At 35.2% G+C, this 16762-nt stretch overlaps 2 protein-coding genes across 3 annotated transcripts; one reads left to right on the top strand and one right to left on the bottom strand.

Annotated features, from left to right (window-relative positions):
- Window positions 1-6739: 6739 nt before the first annotated feature.
- On the bottom strand, window positions 6740-8887 carry LOC105348311 (uncharacterized). Its single transcript, XM_011457669.4, has 5 exons — window positions 8815-8887; window positions 8312-8446; window positions 7878-7994; window positions 7329-7446; window positions 6740-7004 (listed from the first exon to the last, which is right to left on the bottom strand). Exons 1-5 carry the CDS (start codon window positions 8882-8884, stop codon window positions 6776-6778), a joined length of 669 nt encoding a protein of 222 aa, XP_011455971.3. The 5' UTR covers window positions 8885-8887; the 3' UTR covers window positions 6740-6775.
- An 803-nt stretch (window positions 8888-9690) lies between these two features.
- Window positions 9691-14585, top strand: LOC105318787 (uncharacterized). Of its 2 annotated transcripts, XM_066082677.1 has the most exons (3): window positions 9691-11009; window positions 13011-13137; window positions 14461-14585. In XM_066082677.1, exons 1-3 carry the CDS (start codon window positions 9902-9904, stop codon window positions 14504-14506), a joined length of 1281 nt encoding a protein of 426 aa, XP_065938749.1. In that variant the 5' UTR covers window positions 9691-9901; the 3' UTR covers window positions 14507-14585. The 2 variants fall into 2 exon arrangements, with proteins under 2 accessions (XP_065938749.1, XP_065938750.1); XM_066082678.1 differs by lacking the exon at window positions 14461-14585 and having other exon boundaries at window positions 9691-11023.
- Window positions 14586-16762: the final 2177 nt, after the last annotated feature.

Raw genomic sequence — 16762 nt, 5'->3', positions numbered from 1 at the left:
TTATTAACTTCATGTTGTGTTTTATCGTCTGCTTGGTCTGTCTGGAGGAAGTCAAGCATTTGGGGTACGTCTCACTGAGATGTACTTTACAATTAACTAGCACTTTAATTAGTTAATTAGTGTCAAAGATGTGTGAATACACGAGTGGCTACCTCTGTTACAATTGTTCTCTGGAGTCGCTCGGTGTAAGGTATACATGTACCAGATTGAACTAGAGTTCCAATACTATTAATAAACAGTCTGTTAACATGGAGTTAAATGACGTCATCTGAAAAAAAGATGTACAGTACTTTACAATTAACTAGCACTTAAATTATAGTTTTTTAATGACGTCATCAAAGCTGTTTTGCAGAATTTAATTTGTTCCAAGCATCCTCATCATGAATTTAAACGGCCCGAGTAAATATTATCTTTTTGGGGCATAATTCGAAAACAGAGTTTGTGTCTAGCATGCAGATGCAATTGCATTGTGGGAACCATGAATAATGGAAGAAATTTGATACACAAAGGTCGTCCTTGGCTTGAAAATATTATTTGGGGTATGATTAATTTATCAATATGTACTATAGTTATCGACGGAATAGTGTTTAGTATTTATGCAAATATTTTTACGGTTTATAGAACCTAGCTAAAGACTTTATTGGAATTTAAGTATCGTGCAATAGCGCACTTTTTATTATTTTTTGGCTGTAAAATGTGCTGCGTCAAAAAACTTGAGTTAATGATTCCTAGAACCTATAAAACATTGATATCACTTTCAAACGACGGTCTTCTTTATAAAAAGCTATAAAGTATTTATACATTGATCAAAGTGACTGGCGATATAAAATCCATCGGCTATTCGGGTGTCATTTCGTACAATTTGCAAGGTCCCGGATCTAAGTGTCAAAGGGGGGCTTTTAAGGTGCACTCGGTTTGCAGATTTATCGGAGAAGAAGATTAATAAACTACTGTATCAATAAACTGAACGCACCCCAATAGGATCTCTTTTTCATTTAATCGAAGCTTCTTTTTTTCCCTCACACATTGAGAATAGTTTGTTGTTTAGACACCTGTCGTTGCAAGAAGATAAAGGGGTTTGTTTGGCCATAGAATTAAAAACTGCGATCGTAAATTGTTATGCTTAATGATTTATACCTCGGCGAGGTTAGGGAGTAAACACAAGGAAATGTGACGAGGATTTTCTGTGGACTGGACTGGATGACCCATCTTTGACAACCTTGATTGTATAAGCTTTGGGATTTTGTCTGAGACAAGTAGAACAAAATGGTAAAAAAAAGGTGCATGTTCCGCCATTCAATGAATTAATTTTGCCCATTTTTACAATGTGAAAAAATCAGTGAAAGGAGCTGACCCTTGCGATAGAAGGTTCAAATCCCACGCCTGGACAAAAGAATCGGTCCTTTTGGCTTATATATACATCTGTCCCCCCCCCCCCATCCCTCCGTCCCGCAACGACCATCACCCCCGACCACATTAAGCTGGAGGTCCCGATTAGAGTTGTCCTTTACAAAAAAATTAATTTTTGAATATAGGGATTAGTGCACATAATTCCAATATCAAAAATCTGATCTTATATAAATTGTTTGTATTGTCAGAGGTTGATGCATGGTAAACATTATTTACTTTGTAAGACCTTTTAATAAATATCATTATTTGGTGTTACTTTTTTTACCAAGAAAAATATTTTGATATTTGTAGATTCAAATTTGTATTACCGTACGGATGTTTTAGAAAAAAAATGTTTTTACTAAAACTGAAGAAGCATGGAGAAGATGTGAAAAATTCTCAGTGTCTACAGACGATAAACTTCTTCTGACAACTACATGTATATCATAATCTTCATCAATTAATGTGATTAGGGGGTTATTTTTCCACATCAACGCTAAGCCTTGGTCCTACTAGAATACTAGTATTTAAGGAGGCTAGATGGCATAGAAGGAGATCAAAATGGTCTAAAAATGGCCACGAACATCCGACCCTCTTTAATGCCAAAATTATATAAGGGTCTCCTTTTGGAATTCCAATATTTCAGCCAAATTTTTTACTATTCAAATATTATTTACAAAGGTGAAGCTGGTAAATAAAGTTCCTTTGCCTAGTTTTTCAAAAAGTAAAAATAACTTGCATGAACAAATACATTTGTGTACAGTGTGCCTGTATTAGGAATTTAAAGCAATTAATCGAGCTGCAAAGTGCATGTTTAAGAAGGACAATCAAACAATCGGTACTCGGTTCTTTTGTGTCTACAAGGAATTGTAATCATGCATTTTTCGCCCCGACCAATTGTCATGTCAGATTTTTTTTGAAGGGTGACATTCCCCACCAAAATTTACTAAACATACCCAGAACTTTATGTATTATATGCAGTAAACAAGTTATTGACAGGTGAGGCGGAACGATACACCGGCGAGCAAAGGTCAAAGCACTACAATACGGCTCGCAGCTATGCCATACGATCTGTCGAAAATAACCACATCATATATTGTAATGATAATCGAGGCGAGAAATATTATATTCCGAATATTCTTATGACATGTTCTCAAAATAGCGGGCTTCATTTGTATTCCGAGGAGAACAAATATTTTGTCTCCTTTTGCTAATCCTGTTTATCTGGTCCAATTTATCAGGTTACAAGGTTCTCGTCTTAATTTCTTTAAAGTGCTGTCCCCGATTAATGTGTGAAGGACATTTGAATTTAGAGATTACAGAAACAAGAAGAATTTGTTGAAAATCTATAGATGTACTTGTGATATTATGATGAAACGCAATTATTGGGGATGATGGTACATGTACATCGTCATAAACAATTATCCCCTAAAAAGCAAGAGCGTGTATATTTCTAGTACTTTAATACGCACCTGCCTAGCAGAGACTCAAAAAGTTATACAAGTTGTACGATCATTTCCTACTGGTCCTTAAGTTCTACACTTTTACGTTAGGAGAAAGAGATAGTATATATCTTTAGTATCTTAGATAGTCAGAATACGACTATGTACACATACTTTACACCTACTTATATATCTCTCAGAGAGAGAGAGAGAGAGAGAGAGAGAGAGAGAGAGAGAGAGAGAGAGAGAGAGAGAGAGAGAGATTGTTTTATAAAAATACGAGATTCGTGATTTGATTTGTTGAGATGGGATATTATATTAAGACAGTTCACTGACAGGAAGTGACCGTTATGCTGGCCCTATGGGGCAACGGGCGCTGATCAGAAATGACTAACTAAAGACAGGAAGAAGAAAGGTTGCACCTCGGCTGGCTACCTGTGGCTGAAGACAATGACCATCACGTGCGACATTCCTCACCCAGGTGTCAGAATCCGTGTCGTTCTGTCAATGACCGCTCTAATCTACCTGTATTTACCTGGCTTCATGTCCAGGTAATCCCTCCCAGATTATTGTATTGATTTACACCTGGAGGAATGTCATACCTCCTCCCCATTCCTTTCGTGAAGAAAGTTGATTTTTATCACAAGTTTGCTGAACGGTTCATGTTATTGATAGCTAGCGTTTTTATAGAACGATGATAAATCTCAGAGCAGAGAGAGTGGCAGAGAGAGAGAGAGAGAGAGAGAGAGAGAGAGAGAGAGAGAGAGAGAGAGAGAGAGAGAGAGAGAGAGAGAGAGAGAGTACTTGATTACATTTAAATGATTTAATCAAGACTGTTTTTTTAAATTTAAGAAAGGTTCAAGCCGAAATTTTCCACACATGAAAACAAAATTTTACTAATCAAGATTTAGAGAGGTCGATGCCCGAAGTTTTAAAATTTTGACAAAATCTATAAATATATGTTTACAACCTTTTATTATATATTCAAGTTTAATTACATATAACGTATATAAAGTGCTCGGGGTGAAAAGCAACCCGAGGAATGTGACATTTGCACTATAAATGTGATAAACAAGCGGGTACACACTGGGATATCTACAAAGCCCGTTGTCCGTCTGTTTGCACTGCGTGACGACTGACTACGGACGAGGATGTAGCGAGTAAATATTATCATTACGCTCGAGGTATATCGCGCTGTTGTTTGTTCCTCAAATGTTTTGGAACTATTTTTCTAAAGAATTAATCCCATTAATTGCTGAGACGTCATCCGTTTTGGAAGTTGTTTATATCCGAAGAAAAACATTTGAGACTGCTTGGTGCGAGTTGGTTCTATAGTAAACTTAGAGTCAATTACGTTTAGAGTTGATTACGTTTATAGACACAAATATATAGCATCGTGTTTTAAAGTGTGGGGTGCAAAGGTGATGGGGTGGGGTGGCAGACCTCCCCTTACATATTGACTAGCATGCATTAAAAAGAAACACCAATTGTGCCAGCCTTCAAACCCCTTGTCCTTTGACCGCAGTGATATGCTCGGTATCTACATGTAATTCGAAATTTTGAGCTGGATTCTATGTTTCCATGTATTTTTTTAACACTGTTCTCAAAAGGTTTGGAGAGTGGGCATTAGTTCAAAATTTGATTTAAGAAATTTGATCGTTTCGAAAAATGGAGGGGGGGGGGGGGCTGCACCTTCCAAATGTAGAAGAGAAGCGCGATAACTCTAACATAACAACGTTCTTAAAATTCAGAGACACTCCATATCCATCGCTCCCATTACTTGGTTTGCTATGCATGATGAACGGCAGATTACGCATTAATTACCCTCCGAAAATATTAAAGGGGCTCGCAAATATAGACATATATTATTGGCTTTACTGAATTCACAATTTCCTAAATTTTATGAAGTTGTAATAACAATTATTTTCAGTACTACATGTATATTTAATATGGCCAGACTTCTACACATCAAGAATTCATTTTGTGGGCAAGCCATCTAGTGATTAAGAAGTTAAGTTATTGCAGCATCATAAAATAAAGTTCATTCCAACATGTATTCTTAAATAGTTCCATGAAGTTCGCATGTTATGATATTTTTTGTGAGTGGCATGCTAAGATTAGAAACAGAACCAAAATTCCTTATTCAAAATGAGCAGTGATGAAATCCCTTTAGCTACATACAAACACACATACTTGAAACAACAGATGAACAATGAAACATTTAAAAACAGTTAGACGAAGATGAGGTAAGCTCCTTCAAATCCTCTACTGCAAACAGAAATAAATCAACTCGCCAAGAGTCAAATGTTGAATACAAGAGAACAATCGTATAAGAAACAGACCACACTAAACAATTTTCAATTTTTTCAAATTTAATTCGAGCCCATTAAGGAAAAGCTAAAAGTTAAACTTCGAACAGAGGTTAAAATCATTGAGAGTAGCAGTGCAATTTAGCTATGATATGGCACAGAAAGGAGCTTCTCAGTCCCACAAAGAAACAACATTTTTTTAGCTTCTCATCCCCACAAAGAAACAAAAAAAAAATCCTTAGATTATACATGTACCACTAGTTACCACACCCAATCCCAACAATACAACAATTGCATCAATTGTTTACTACTTAAACAACATTCTAATGACTGCATGTTGAAATTATAAAAATATTTGAAAAATAAATTAATAAAAGAGACAGCCAAAGAGGCTCCGATAAATTATCACTAAACTATTTTGAAGGAAAATACTGGTAAGAAATTTAAGGTTACCAAATGCAAGGATCCTCGATGTGGCATCTGTCCTAATATTAGGCAACGATATAACAAGTCATTTTAAAGTTTTTCAAATCTATAAAATGTATAATTTAAATACTATATTTGAAAGACGCGATGGGAAAATATTATGCAAAGACTTTCAAACCTTAATTACAGAGCGTAATGTATATATATATATATATATATATATATATATATATATATATATATATATATATATATATATATATATATATATATATATATATATATATATATATATATATATATATCAATTTATATTATATCCTTATTGTATTAAATGTTTTTTCTTCAATTCGAAGAAAATGTAAAAATGCTAAATTTCAAATTGCATGATCCATATTACCATTTTTCTACATGTTTCGTTCTTTTTTATTTTTTAGAAACTATTCCTAAACCTTTTTGGCTACGATTAGAATGTAGTACAAAATGTTGAACAAGAGACGTTTCTTGTACACTGTAATACAAAAGAATGAAGACAAGACTGACCGGCACTGCACTGAACACTCTAATGCATCAAATTGTGCATGAATGTGTATTGTTTTCATAAAATTATCATAAATTTTGCATTCATGTTATCTTTTGTATTAAAATTCCTTCATCTTGTTTACAGTCTGTAGGAACAGTAAATGTGCTGTAGGAACAGTAAATGTTACAATCTCACACATTAAATATCATCTCTAGCATTTAAACTGGTTGAAAGGGGTGGCATGTTTCGTCTGCAATTGTTTCCTTATGTCCTTGCAATAGTTTCGTGATGTTGATTGGGACAAAGGTTGAAAATTATAGAGCGGTCTATAACTATAATGGCATCTCGTCCAGAAATGTGGAATATACTAGTACCCGATGTCTATGATCTTGCCTGGCTTGCAAAGAACCAACCCCCCATTTGGGATGCTACAACTTTTCTTCATTTGATAGCAACACACTGAATAGATTTTATGTTCGATTTTCGTGTGAGCATGATGAACAAATCAAGTTGCGTTACGTTTACACATTTGTAAAAATCATATAAAATTCAGTTTAACAGACACTATTCAGTCCCTCAACCTTCTACCGATAAAACAAAAGAAAGGAAACAGCAATCCATGTACACGCAACACTAGTTTATTCATCGTTCCAAAAGCAAGATAGCAAAAGCATAGCAACTCTTGCTTAGTAAGGGGTATAGTAACAGTAGTAAAGGCGATGATTTCCGCTTCCGGATTCCATTGGATGACTTCCGGACAATGTATCGGAGTTCAACGTGTCCTCGTCGTCCATTTCTATGATTTCCTCTCTCACAGACATACCATGGACCCTTTGGCAGGAGGACGTGTACCGCATCAGATAGAATGGATCCGTGTTTGGTAGTGAAATGTAAGAGTAGGCGCTTCCGTCCCGTCTGTCCGATGTGTCATGCAAAAATGAAAAAAAAATGGAACATTTAAACACGTACAGTACAGTATTTTCATTAAAACTAACATATTTATACATAACAGTCCTTACAAATCAAAAACAATAAATTCGAAACCAACTTTAATGGTGATGTCAATGTCTACGCTCTGTGTAAATTTTTTTTTACGTATTTTGGGTATTGAACGACATGCGTCCACGGCAGCAAAACGTGTGGAATACAGTGGCATAAGAAATCACATGCATATGTAAAAAAACGATTTAGATGTGTTTTTAAAAAAAAAAACCTTATAAAATAGTACTTAAACTATACCGGCAGCAGTAGTTGATTCGCGTATCACTGTCAAAAGTCCCCGATGGTAGATATCCACCTTTACCGTTCATATTGTAGGTATCCTCGTCATCCCAGTAAACACTGCCCGAACTAAAACCTATGAAAACCATTTTTATATTTTTAATATGAAGTTTAATGAATTTCAACAAACAAGGCGGATGAAATGCCTATAGAAAGCAGGAAAAAAAATCACATGATAGCTACCGGTACTTCTTAAAAAATCTTTTTTCAGTGACGACTATTATTACGTGATAATGTTATATCTTGATGTACAAACTGCAGAATTTTGTTGTAACGGTTATTCAAAAGCAAACACTCTATTGTCGATTTTCCTAAAATTTTTTAAGGCTTTTTTGGTTGCAAAAGAATCTCTTACTCCAATATTGACGTCATCAGGTCTATGAAAGGGTAATTCTCACCTATCTACTCTATGAGGAGCATATTTATTTATGCTTCGATTTTATGGCTCCTGTTACTTTTAGGTAAATTAAAAATCCTAACAAATGTTCGAGATCACAAAAAAATTACCTGAGGGACAGTGAGAACCATATCTCATGATGCAGTAGTTTCCCCGAGGCCACGACCCAGATCCGGAGCTGGAGGTTTTGGAGCAGTAATAAGATATCATGTCATTGAAAAAGAAACCTGAAGGATAATTGTCAATTTATTAAACAATTGTGTAAAATGTATCTACAATGAAACTTTTTGAAATTCAGTCGTGTTATGTGATTTTAGATCTCGATTTAGGACTGGCATTTTGAATGCATATACATGTATTAATTTAACATTTAATCAACTGAAATACCCGACGACTGATTTAGGTAACATGTAGAGAAACCTTTGAAATTACTTTAGATATAATTCATTTTATCTAAAAAGTACAATATCAAATGAAATAAATTGCATTAAATTAAGTTTCTATATTTTTCACAAATATCTGGGCAATTAAGTAAATATTCGACCTTGGAAGTGATGGTCAGTTGTTATTCTGTTCTGGGTGCCGGCGTCCTCATTGTCCTGATAGCGCCACCCAACCTTAAATCCGGAGGGACATCCGGTACGAGGGGCCACCATGGAGTATGTACCAGAAGGCCAGGCTACAATAAACAGAGAGAACAAGTTTTCATGAATTGATGAAGCTGGTTTATATCAAATTATTGCTAATATTAAAACAGAAAGCATAAAGTTGCTCTTCAATATCATTATATGAAAAATATAACCTAACCCTTTCAAAGTGAATCAAGTACAAAGTTTTTGAAATTGTTAATTTTGACATTAAAAATTTTGTAATTCACAGACAGAAATTGAAAAACAAAGGAACAATGCGCACGTAAGGAAAGACTTAAAATATACCTCTACGAGAACAATGTACATCATTAAAAAAAAAGGACCGATCTTTAAACTGAAGAACGAATTCAATAAATTGCTTATACATGTATATAATATACTTTTTCCAGGTACAGACCTTCGGATAATCCGACACAGAGACTCAGTAAGGTAACAAGAAGTATGGTAGATCCCTCCATTGTGTCCATCAACTTGAAAAATCACAGTCGTACGGTTAATGTCTTTAAAAATATTTATTTCTCATTTAACAGATAATAAGAACAGCAACGAATGCCATTTATACGACGTTTGCTTTTTAATGTTAGCTATAGAAAACTTACCTTTTGTACTTGCTCGAACGACAGTTATCATTTTATTTATATATTAAATGCTTACATCAGATAAAATCATCATCAGAAACACATGCTGTCCATTCGATGACATAACATGCGGAAACCTGGACACTTAAACATGGAAAATGTACATAAAAAAACCCAAACGAAACCTGAAAACGATTTCATCAAAACATGTACTGCCACTTCAGATAAATTAATGCCAGATAGACGCTACCAGAATATACCGACTTCCTGGCTGCACATGTAGCAAGAGGGAGTAATAATGCCTACTACTCTCTACTCTGGACAATGCCTTTTGCGCCTCTATTTTGACGATTTTCAAATTGTAATTAAATGCATGTTCCTGTATTTATCGTTTAAGAACTAAATATAACAGATATGTTTTCGAATTTCTTCACTCTAAAATTTTTGTTTTACTCATTGAAATAGACAATAACTAGACATTATTGATATGATGTCAATGTTAAAGGTTCCGCGCAAATAATGGAAAAAAGGATCAACAATATTTTAGATGATGTTGCTTTGACCTTGACCTCGGACTTAAAAAATTGTTTGACATAGTACGTTAATTCAAGATCATAACCCTTTACCAACATGTATTTAAGGTTATCTGAGCAAGATTAAGCCAAAGGGAGATAACTTATGGTCCAAAAGAGATATGTATTTATCATGGGTACTGAACATTATTTGTACATGTGGGGAAAGTAGGCGGGTTTGTTTTGGTACGGGTGATTGGTTTTTACAATGATTGGCTATTTATATAGTAACAAGTACGCATGAGTGGAGATGTTATATAAGGGTGTATATTTGGTAAATGAGCCATTCGAAGGCTCAGATTCTTAACTTAGTTCACGTTTTTTCCATGCCACTATGTCCGAGCATGAGGACGCAGAGTTAAATCTTCTTTACGACACATCAAATCAAGGCCGCTCTCAACGGGTTTCAAGGGCACCCGAGGTTCAGTCGACACGAAGTACTAACGGCAACGTAAGTGACTTGGCGGATGCAGTAAGTTTGTTCAAAAGCGTAATCGATTCTCAGTTTGCATCATTATCTGAAAAACTTTTGACTGAACAGAAAGCTAATGCAAAAAGTCTCTCTAAGAAGATAAAAGAAAGCAAAAGCACGCGAATTCAAGGGGAAGGAAATCGCATTCAATACATTTTTAACGAAGAAATTATTGAAGACTTAGACAATCTTTCCATTGTTGTTAACGACAGTTCGGCTGTTTCTGTAATAAATGATATTAAAGAAAAATTGCAGAAGCGCAATAAGCTTATCAGGATTGCAGACAGCAGTCCAGCAGGATGGAAGACTGTTAGGGAATACGAGCAGAATGACTACGCAGATGACTCGGACGACGACAAAAAGATTCGCAGCGCGGAGTCACGGGCTATGCGGCAGAAATTCCGGGGGAGGGGACGGCCCACACCGTACAGCCGTCCGGTGCCAGCAGCAGCAGGGTCTCAGGCGCAGCTTTCTTCTGGCAGTTTTGGTGGCTACCCTCTACTTAATCAGCCCTTTCGTGCCTTTGGGGGTTCAAGGAGAACCCCCAGCCTTCAGACGTGTGTCACAGGTGCTTCAAGACGGGACACTGGAAAAGTCGATGCCCCCTCAACTACACACAATCCGCCACAGGGTCTGCAGGGGCAAGCTCTTCAGCCGGTCAATGATGATGAGTATTACTATAGTTCCAGCTGGTCCGGTATTCTCAATATTTCGAAAAGCATTAAAGAAAATTTGATTTCTTATGATAGAAAATGTAATTTGATAACAGGTAGAGTCAAGAAAAGTTTATTTCATAATCTTCATTTTTGGAAAGAAATAGATGTTTATGATTCGGTTTTTTCTATGATCAAAAATGGATATTCCCTTGATTTTGAAATTCACCCCCCTTCAAAACACTTTGAGAATAATAAATCAGCTATGTTGAATGACAATTTTGTTTCAGATGCAGTTCAAGATCTGGTAGAATCAGGTAGAGTAATTCAGGTACATGAAAAACCATATATGGTTAATCCGCTGAGTGTAGCAGAAAATCACGAAAAGAAAAGGCTAATTTTAGATCTCAGTTTTTTGAATAATTTCATACGGAAAGAAAAAGTAAAATTCGAAGATTGGAAAATCGCATTACAATATTTCAAAAGAAATTGTTTTATGACAAAATTTGACTTGCAGTCGGGATATCACCATATAGATATTGACCCTTGTTTTCAGCAGTATTTAGGTTTTTCATGGAAGGGAAATTATTTTTGTTTCACTGTATTACCTTTTGGTCTTACTTCAGCCCCATATGTTTTTACAAAGTGTTTGAGGCCGTTGGTAAAATATTGGAGAAAAAACAATTTAAAAGTAGTTCTATATTTGGACGATGGTCTTATTATGGCTATGTCTGAGGCCCAATGTAATTCAGCTACAGGAATTATTAAACAGTCGTTAATTTCTGCAGGTTTTTTCATTAATGAGAAGAAATCTATTTTCAGCCCTGTACAAGAGATTGAATGGCTGGGATTGCTATGGAGATCTTTAGATTTTAGTTTACGAATACCGGAACGAAGAATCATGGACTTGGAAAACTGTTTAGATAGAGTTTTGAATGCTTTACCTAATGTTTCTGCGAGAATTGTTGCACAATTTACAGGGAAAATTATTTCAATGTTACCGGTTATGGGAAATGTTGTAAGACTTATGAGTCGTGCTTGCCACATGGCAATAGAGAGTAGAACTTCTTGGGATCGAAAGTTAGATCATGTTATTGTAGATTCTATATTACCTGAAATTTATTTCTGGAAAAAGAACGCACGATCGTATAACTGTAAAAACATTCAGAATTATTCAAGAAAGCATGTCATGATTTTTTCAGACGCAAGTGATGTTGCAGGGGCAGCATATACTGTAGAGTTGGATCAAAAGGTTTTTCACATTGGATGGAGTGAATTTGAAAAAGAAAAGAGTTCTACATGGAGAGAACTAAAGGCTATAGAGCTTGGTTTATTATCGTTTCATAGAGTTATTGAAGGAAAAACAGTGAAATGGTTTACTGATAATCAAAACTGTGTAAAAATCATTGAAAGTGGGAGTATGAAAAGTGATTTACAAGAAATTGCACTGGGCATTTTTCAAATTTGTCTGTCTAAAGGTATTTCTATAGACGCTCAATGGATACCCAGAAATGAAAATCTTAGAGCAGATTATTTAAGTAAAATAATTGACTACGAAGACTGGGGTGTAACGGATGAGTTTTTTGAATTTATGAGCAAAATTTGGGGTCCATATGACATTGATGGATTTGCAAATTTCAAAAATGCAAAGTTAGAAAGATTCAATTCGTTATTTTGGAATCCTGGTACAGAGGGCGTAGACTGTTTTAGTCTCTCATGGGAAGGGGATAACAATTGGCTAGTGCCACCCATTTCATTAATTGGTAAATGCATTTTACATTTGATTGGGACCGAATCAAGGGGTACTATCATTGTTCCACATTGGCCCTCTTCTTATTTTTGGCCTTTAATTTTTGACGACCATAATGAAACAATGCCCGCTGTAAAAGAAGTTTTAGAATTCCGGGAAGCATACCGAATTTTTAAGCAAGGAAATAATGAGAATTCTATTTTTGGTTCTCGTGAGTTTAATTCTAAAGTACTGGCAATCAAATTAGATGCAAGGATGCAAAGTAGGTCCTGATGTGCAAGGGCACATTGCAGATGTTTTACCTTATTAATGGGCCTGGTGCATGGGGGTGCATTGCAGATGTTTTTATGCATGTATATATTGTATGATAAGTTTTCAAGAGAGATACAAATCAAGATTCTTTATCTTGTTGTTTTGGTTGGTCCTGATATGCTAGAGGCATAGTGCAGACGTTAGAGTGAATAACATGAGGGACGTCACGAATAATCAAAATGTATTTTCATTGTACATATTTTGTATGCATATATGAATTCATAATTATAAATGCTTTTAATTATACGTTTTACAGATATATTCCACAAGGGACGATGGGCAGAAGCCAAAGCTTACAACAATCCCGAGCTGGATAGACTATCTGCTCTATTACCGGAGTACTGTGTGAAAGGAAAGGCAGAGAATACGAGAAGGAAATATAAGTATGCATTTAATAACTTTTGTAAATGGTGTACTTCTCATTGTTCGAATTTGTCCTTTTTACCTTCAACCGATATGACAGTGTCTATGTATTTAGTTCACATTTGCCAGGTTTTTTGCTCGTCAGCCAAAATAGAGGAAGCTGTAAGTGCTATTTCATGGGCTCATAATTTAGCAGGTTATCCAAACCCATGCCATTCTTCTTTAGTTACACAGGTCAAAGAAGGCGTGTTGAGAGAATGCAGGAAACCAGTCACAAAAAAGGAACCTATTTCACCTTTCCATTTATTTCTTCTTGCAGAAAAATATGGCAATGAAAACAGCTGTCTTACAGATTTAAGAATAATAACAATTTGTCTTTTAGGATATGCTGGTTTTCTTAGATTTTCGGAAATTGTTAACATCAGACGATCTGATATTTCATTCCAAGATCAACATGTCTCCATATTTATTCAGAAAAGTAAAACAGACAAATATAATGAAGGATCTCGTGTTTGTATTGCAGAGACGGGTACCAAAACATGTCCAGTGTTTTTTTTGAGAAGATATTTGAAATTAGCTGGAATAGAGAGTTCTTCAGACGAATATATTTTTAGACAAATAACATACTTGAAAAAAGCTGCTTCCTTTAAGTTAAGACATACAAACAAACCTCTGTCATATACTAGAACAAGAGAAATTATTCTTTCTGCCTTAGAGGATATTGGTTTAGATAAGCAAAGGTTCGGATTACACAGTTTAAGGTCAGGAGGCGCTACAGCTGCAGCTGCTGCAGGGGTTAATGACAGAATTTTCAAAAAACATGGCAGGTGGAAAAGTGAAACAGCAAAAGACAGTTTTGTCAGGGAAACATTGTCAGAAAAATTGAGTGTTTCAAGTAATCTGGGTATATAATAATATATCCTTTTTTAATCTCAACTCTACTTTATTTTGTCGAAATCTGAGCGCTTCGCCTCCTATCCTATAATAATGTGTTGTTTTATATGGTAAATGATTTATGTTCGTTTGAGTGTAACGAACTAAGAACATAAATGTATTTATCATGGGTACTGAACATTATTTGTACATGTGGGGAAAGTAGGCGGGTTTGTTTTGGTACGGGTGATTGGTTTTTACAATGATTGGCTATTTATATAGTAACAAGTACGCATGAGTGGAGATGTTATATAAGGGCGTGTATTTGGTAAATGAGCCATTCGAAGGCTCAGATTCTTAACTTAGTTCACGTATTAGAGATATTCCCACCCACCCAACCCTTGTTATGATATGTTATTTGTAATAATCGATTTGCTATCAGTATTAAAGTTATAATTTATCTTTTGTAGTTTGATGATTGTACATATGGATGGAGTTCAACGAGAGATTGATTGATCGAGTTGATTTACTGTGATTGGATTTGATAAGAAACAGAAAAAGAGAATTTATGTAATGTGGTTAAATAAAATCTGAGCGCTTCGCCTCCTATCCTATAATAATGTGTTGTTTTATATGGTAAATGATTTATGTTCGTTTGAGTGTAACGAACTAAGAACATAACTGCTGTGACCATAACATTTCACCCTGAAACTTAGTTCAGTAATTGCATACCCTTTTCTGAAAGGCACTCGGCACTCTGTTGGTGAAGTATTAGCCAGATTGGTCCAAGGAGAAATAAGATATGCAACGGACAAGTAATCCCGGACGGACAGACAGACGGAGGGACGGACAGACGGATGGGCGGACAGACAGATCATAAAAGGTTGCCTGCAAAGCGGAGCCCTAATTAGAAAAAAATTAAAAACGGAGATTACAAAATACCGTTTAATGAAATGACCAAGAAAACATGTCATTATTTCATGTGAATGATGATAGTTACTTTAAAGATTGGGGTTGGAATATCTGATGCAAACGTTTAAGAGTTAATTCACATATGATTGCGCCCATGAAAAAAGGGCTCTTATGGCAAACTGTTCACAATGTTATTTTATATTCATGTAGGCACATGTTAGAATAATTAAGGAATGAATTTTTGTGACGATTTAACAACTCATATAATTACTTGGCATATAAATTAAAGATTTTTTTTTGCCTATGGCGTTTTTTAACCATGCGACGTTACGTAATGATTTCACCACCGTCATTATTTTGTTAGGTATACACCCCGATTGCTAATAACTTAACCAAAATACAATCATTGCTTTTGAAAATCACATAATTAGATTTTATTATTTGTTAAAAGATAAATAAATTGATATCGATGAAAATTTTCTTAAGTTTATAAAATCCATGTACATTATAACTTAAATTAACTGACATGGAGACTGCGAAGTCTTATTGAAGTTTTGATATTTTGTAAATAATTTATAAAAGTCTGCTTTTATACAGCTATAGTTCAAAGTATTTATCTAAAACTATTCATTTTCAATAATTATGTACATGACATTTGATATGATATACTTCAGTGTTACGTACTATGATTGTTTGGCGATAATATGAATTTTTAAGATTTAAAATTGACATGTCCTGGAAATAATATTGATAATAGATATGCTACATGTAACCAACGACAGTCCTGTTTTAATATAATTGAAAACAATTATATGTCTTGTGTTCGATGAATCCTGTTATATCATATATAATTTAAACATGAATTTAGATAATAAAATAAAAATAAAATGTTCTATCATTTGGTTAATTCGTTTTAGAACAGTCTATCGATTATCATCTCTTCTCCTGGCGTTAAACACAACTCTTCCTGGTTTGCAGGTCTAACGAACGGACGGACAGTCCTTTACAGATATTGCTGCCGTTCAAGTGTAAGGCCAGGGGGGATAGTCTCTTCTGGGAGTTCCGAGGCATCAAAAGGAGTTGCTCCTTTTTAACCGGGTTTTCCAACGGAAAAATCCGGTTATTAAAATGGTGAAAATGGCGGGCGGGTGGGCGGGCGGCTGCCAAAAGGGTACCCTCATTGTACGGATAACTCCTCCTACAGTTTTAAAGATATGAAGTTGTTCTTTTGCAGATCAATTGTACATATATCAGAGGTGTGCATATTGCTAGGATTTTGATTTCCGATAATTTATCAAAAAAATACTGGCTTTTAAACTTAGTCATTTTTTGGCAAAATGTTGCATATAGGGTACCCTCATTGTACGGATAACTCCTCCTACAGTTCTCAAGATAAGAAGTTGTTCTTTTGCAGATCAATTGTACATATATCAGAGGTGTGCATATTGCTAGGATTTTGATTTCTGATCATTTATGAAAAAAAATACCAGCTTTTGAACTTAGTCATTTTTTGGCAAAATGTTGCATATAGGGTACTCCATTTCACTGGATACGAGTTGATATGGATTAAGGATACTGTTCACATAAAAGAAAACCCGGTTTGCTGTCACAATGACAGCTTTTCACTTGTTTCCTAATTGACATCGGTCTCTCCTCCCCGTCAAAAAGTTCCTTCAAATATAATGTCAAGGGATCATCAGTCGTGACCTTGAAGTGATGAAATCGCCTGATTTCTTTCACTGCACGGAAAAGTTTGGACAATTTTTTTTCTCGCAGTTTCTTGACTTCCAATCACCACTTTGAAAGGGACAGCTTCATTTTTAGCTGCTGATTTGTTGATCAAGGTGACAAAAATAATAA

This window comes from Magallana gigas, chromosome 4 (assembly GCF_963853765.1).
Source record: "Magallana gigas chromosome 4, xbMagGiga1.1, whole genome shotgun sequence".
NCBI classification, from domain to species: domain Eukaryota; kingdom Metazoa; phylum Mollusca; class Bivalvia; order Ostreida; family Ostreidae; genus Magallana; species Magallana gigas.
The sequence above is the reverse complement of the archived record's forward strand: the minus strand, read 5'-3'. Positions and strand labels throughout refer to the sequence as shown.

Bases quoted from the DNA above. Each gene is read 5' to 3' on its own strand.
- LOC105348311 (XM_011457669.4), bottom strand. From the start codon at position 8,884: ATGGACACAATGGAGGGATCTACCATACTTCTTGTTACCTTACTGAGT. The intron at 8,447-8,814 runs GTCTGTACCTGG...TGTTTATTGTAG, and splicing joins CTGTGTCGGATTATCCGAAG to CCTGGCCTTCTGGTACATAC. The intron at 7,005-7,328 runs GTATAGTTTAAG...CACATCGGACAG, and splicing joins CGAATCAACTACTGCTGCCG to ACGGGACGGAAGCGCCTACT.
- LOC105318787 (XM_066082677.1), top strand. From the start codon at position 9,902: ATGTCCGAGCATGAGGACGCAGAGTTAAATCTTCTTTACGACACATCA. The intron at 11,010-13,010 runs GTAGAGTAATTC...TACGTTTTACAG, and splicing joins TCAAGATCTGGTAGAATCAG to ATATATTCCACAAGGGACGA. The intron at 13,138-14,460 runs GTATGCATTTAA...TATCTTTTGTAG, and splicing joins AATACGAGAAGGAAATATAA to TTTGATGATTGTACATATGG.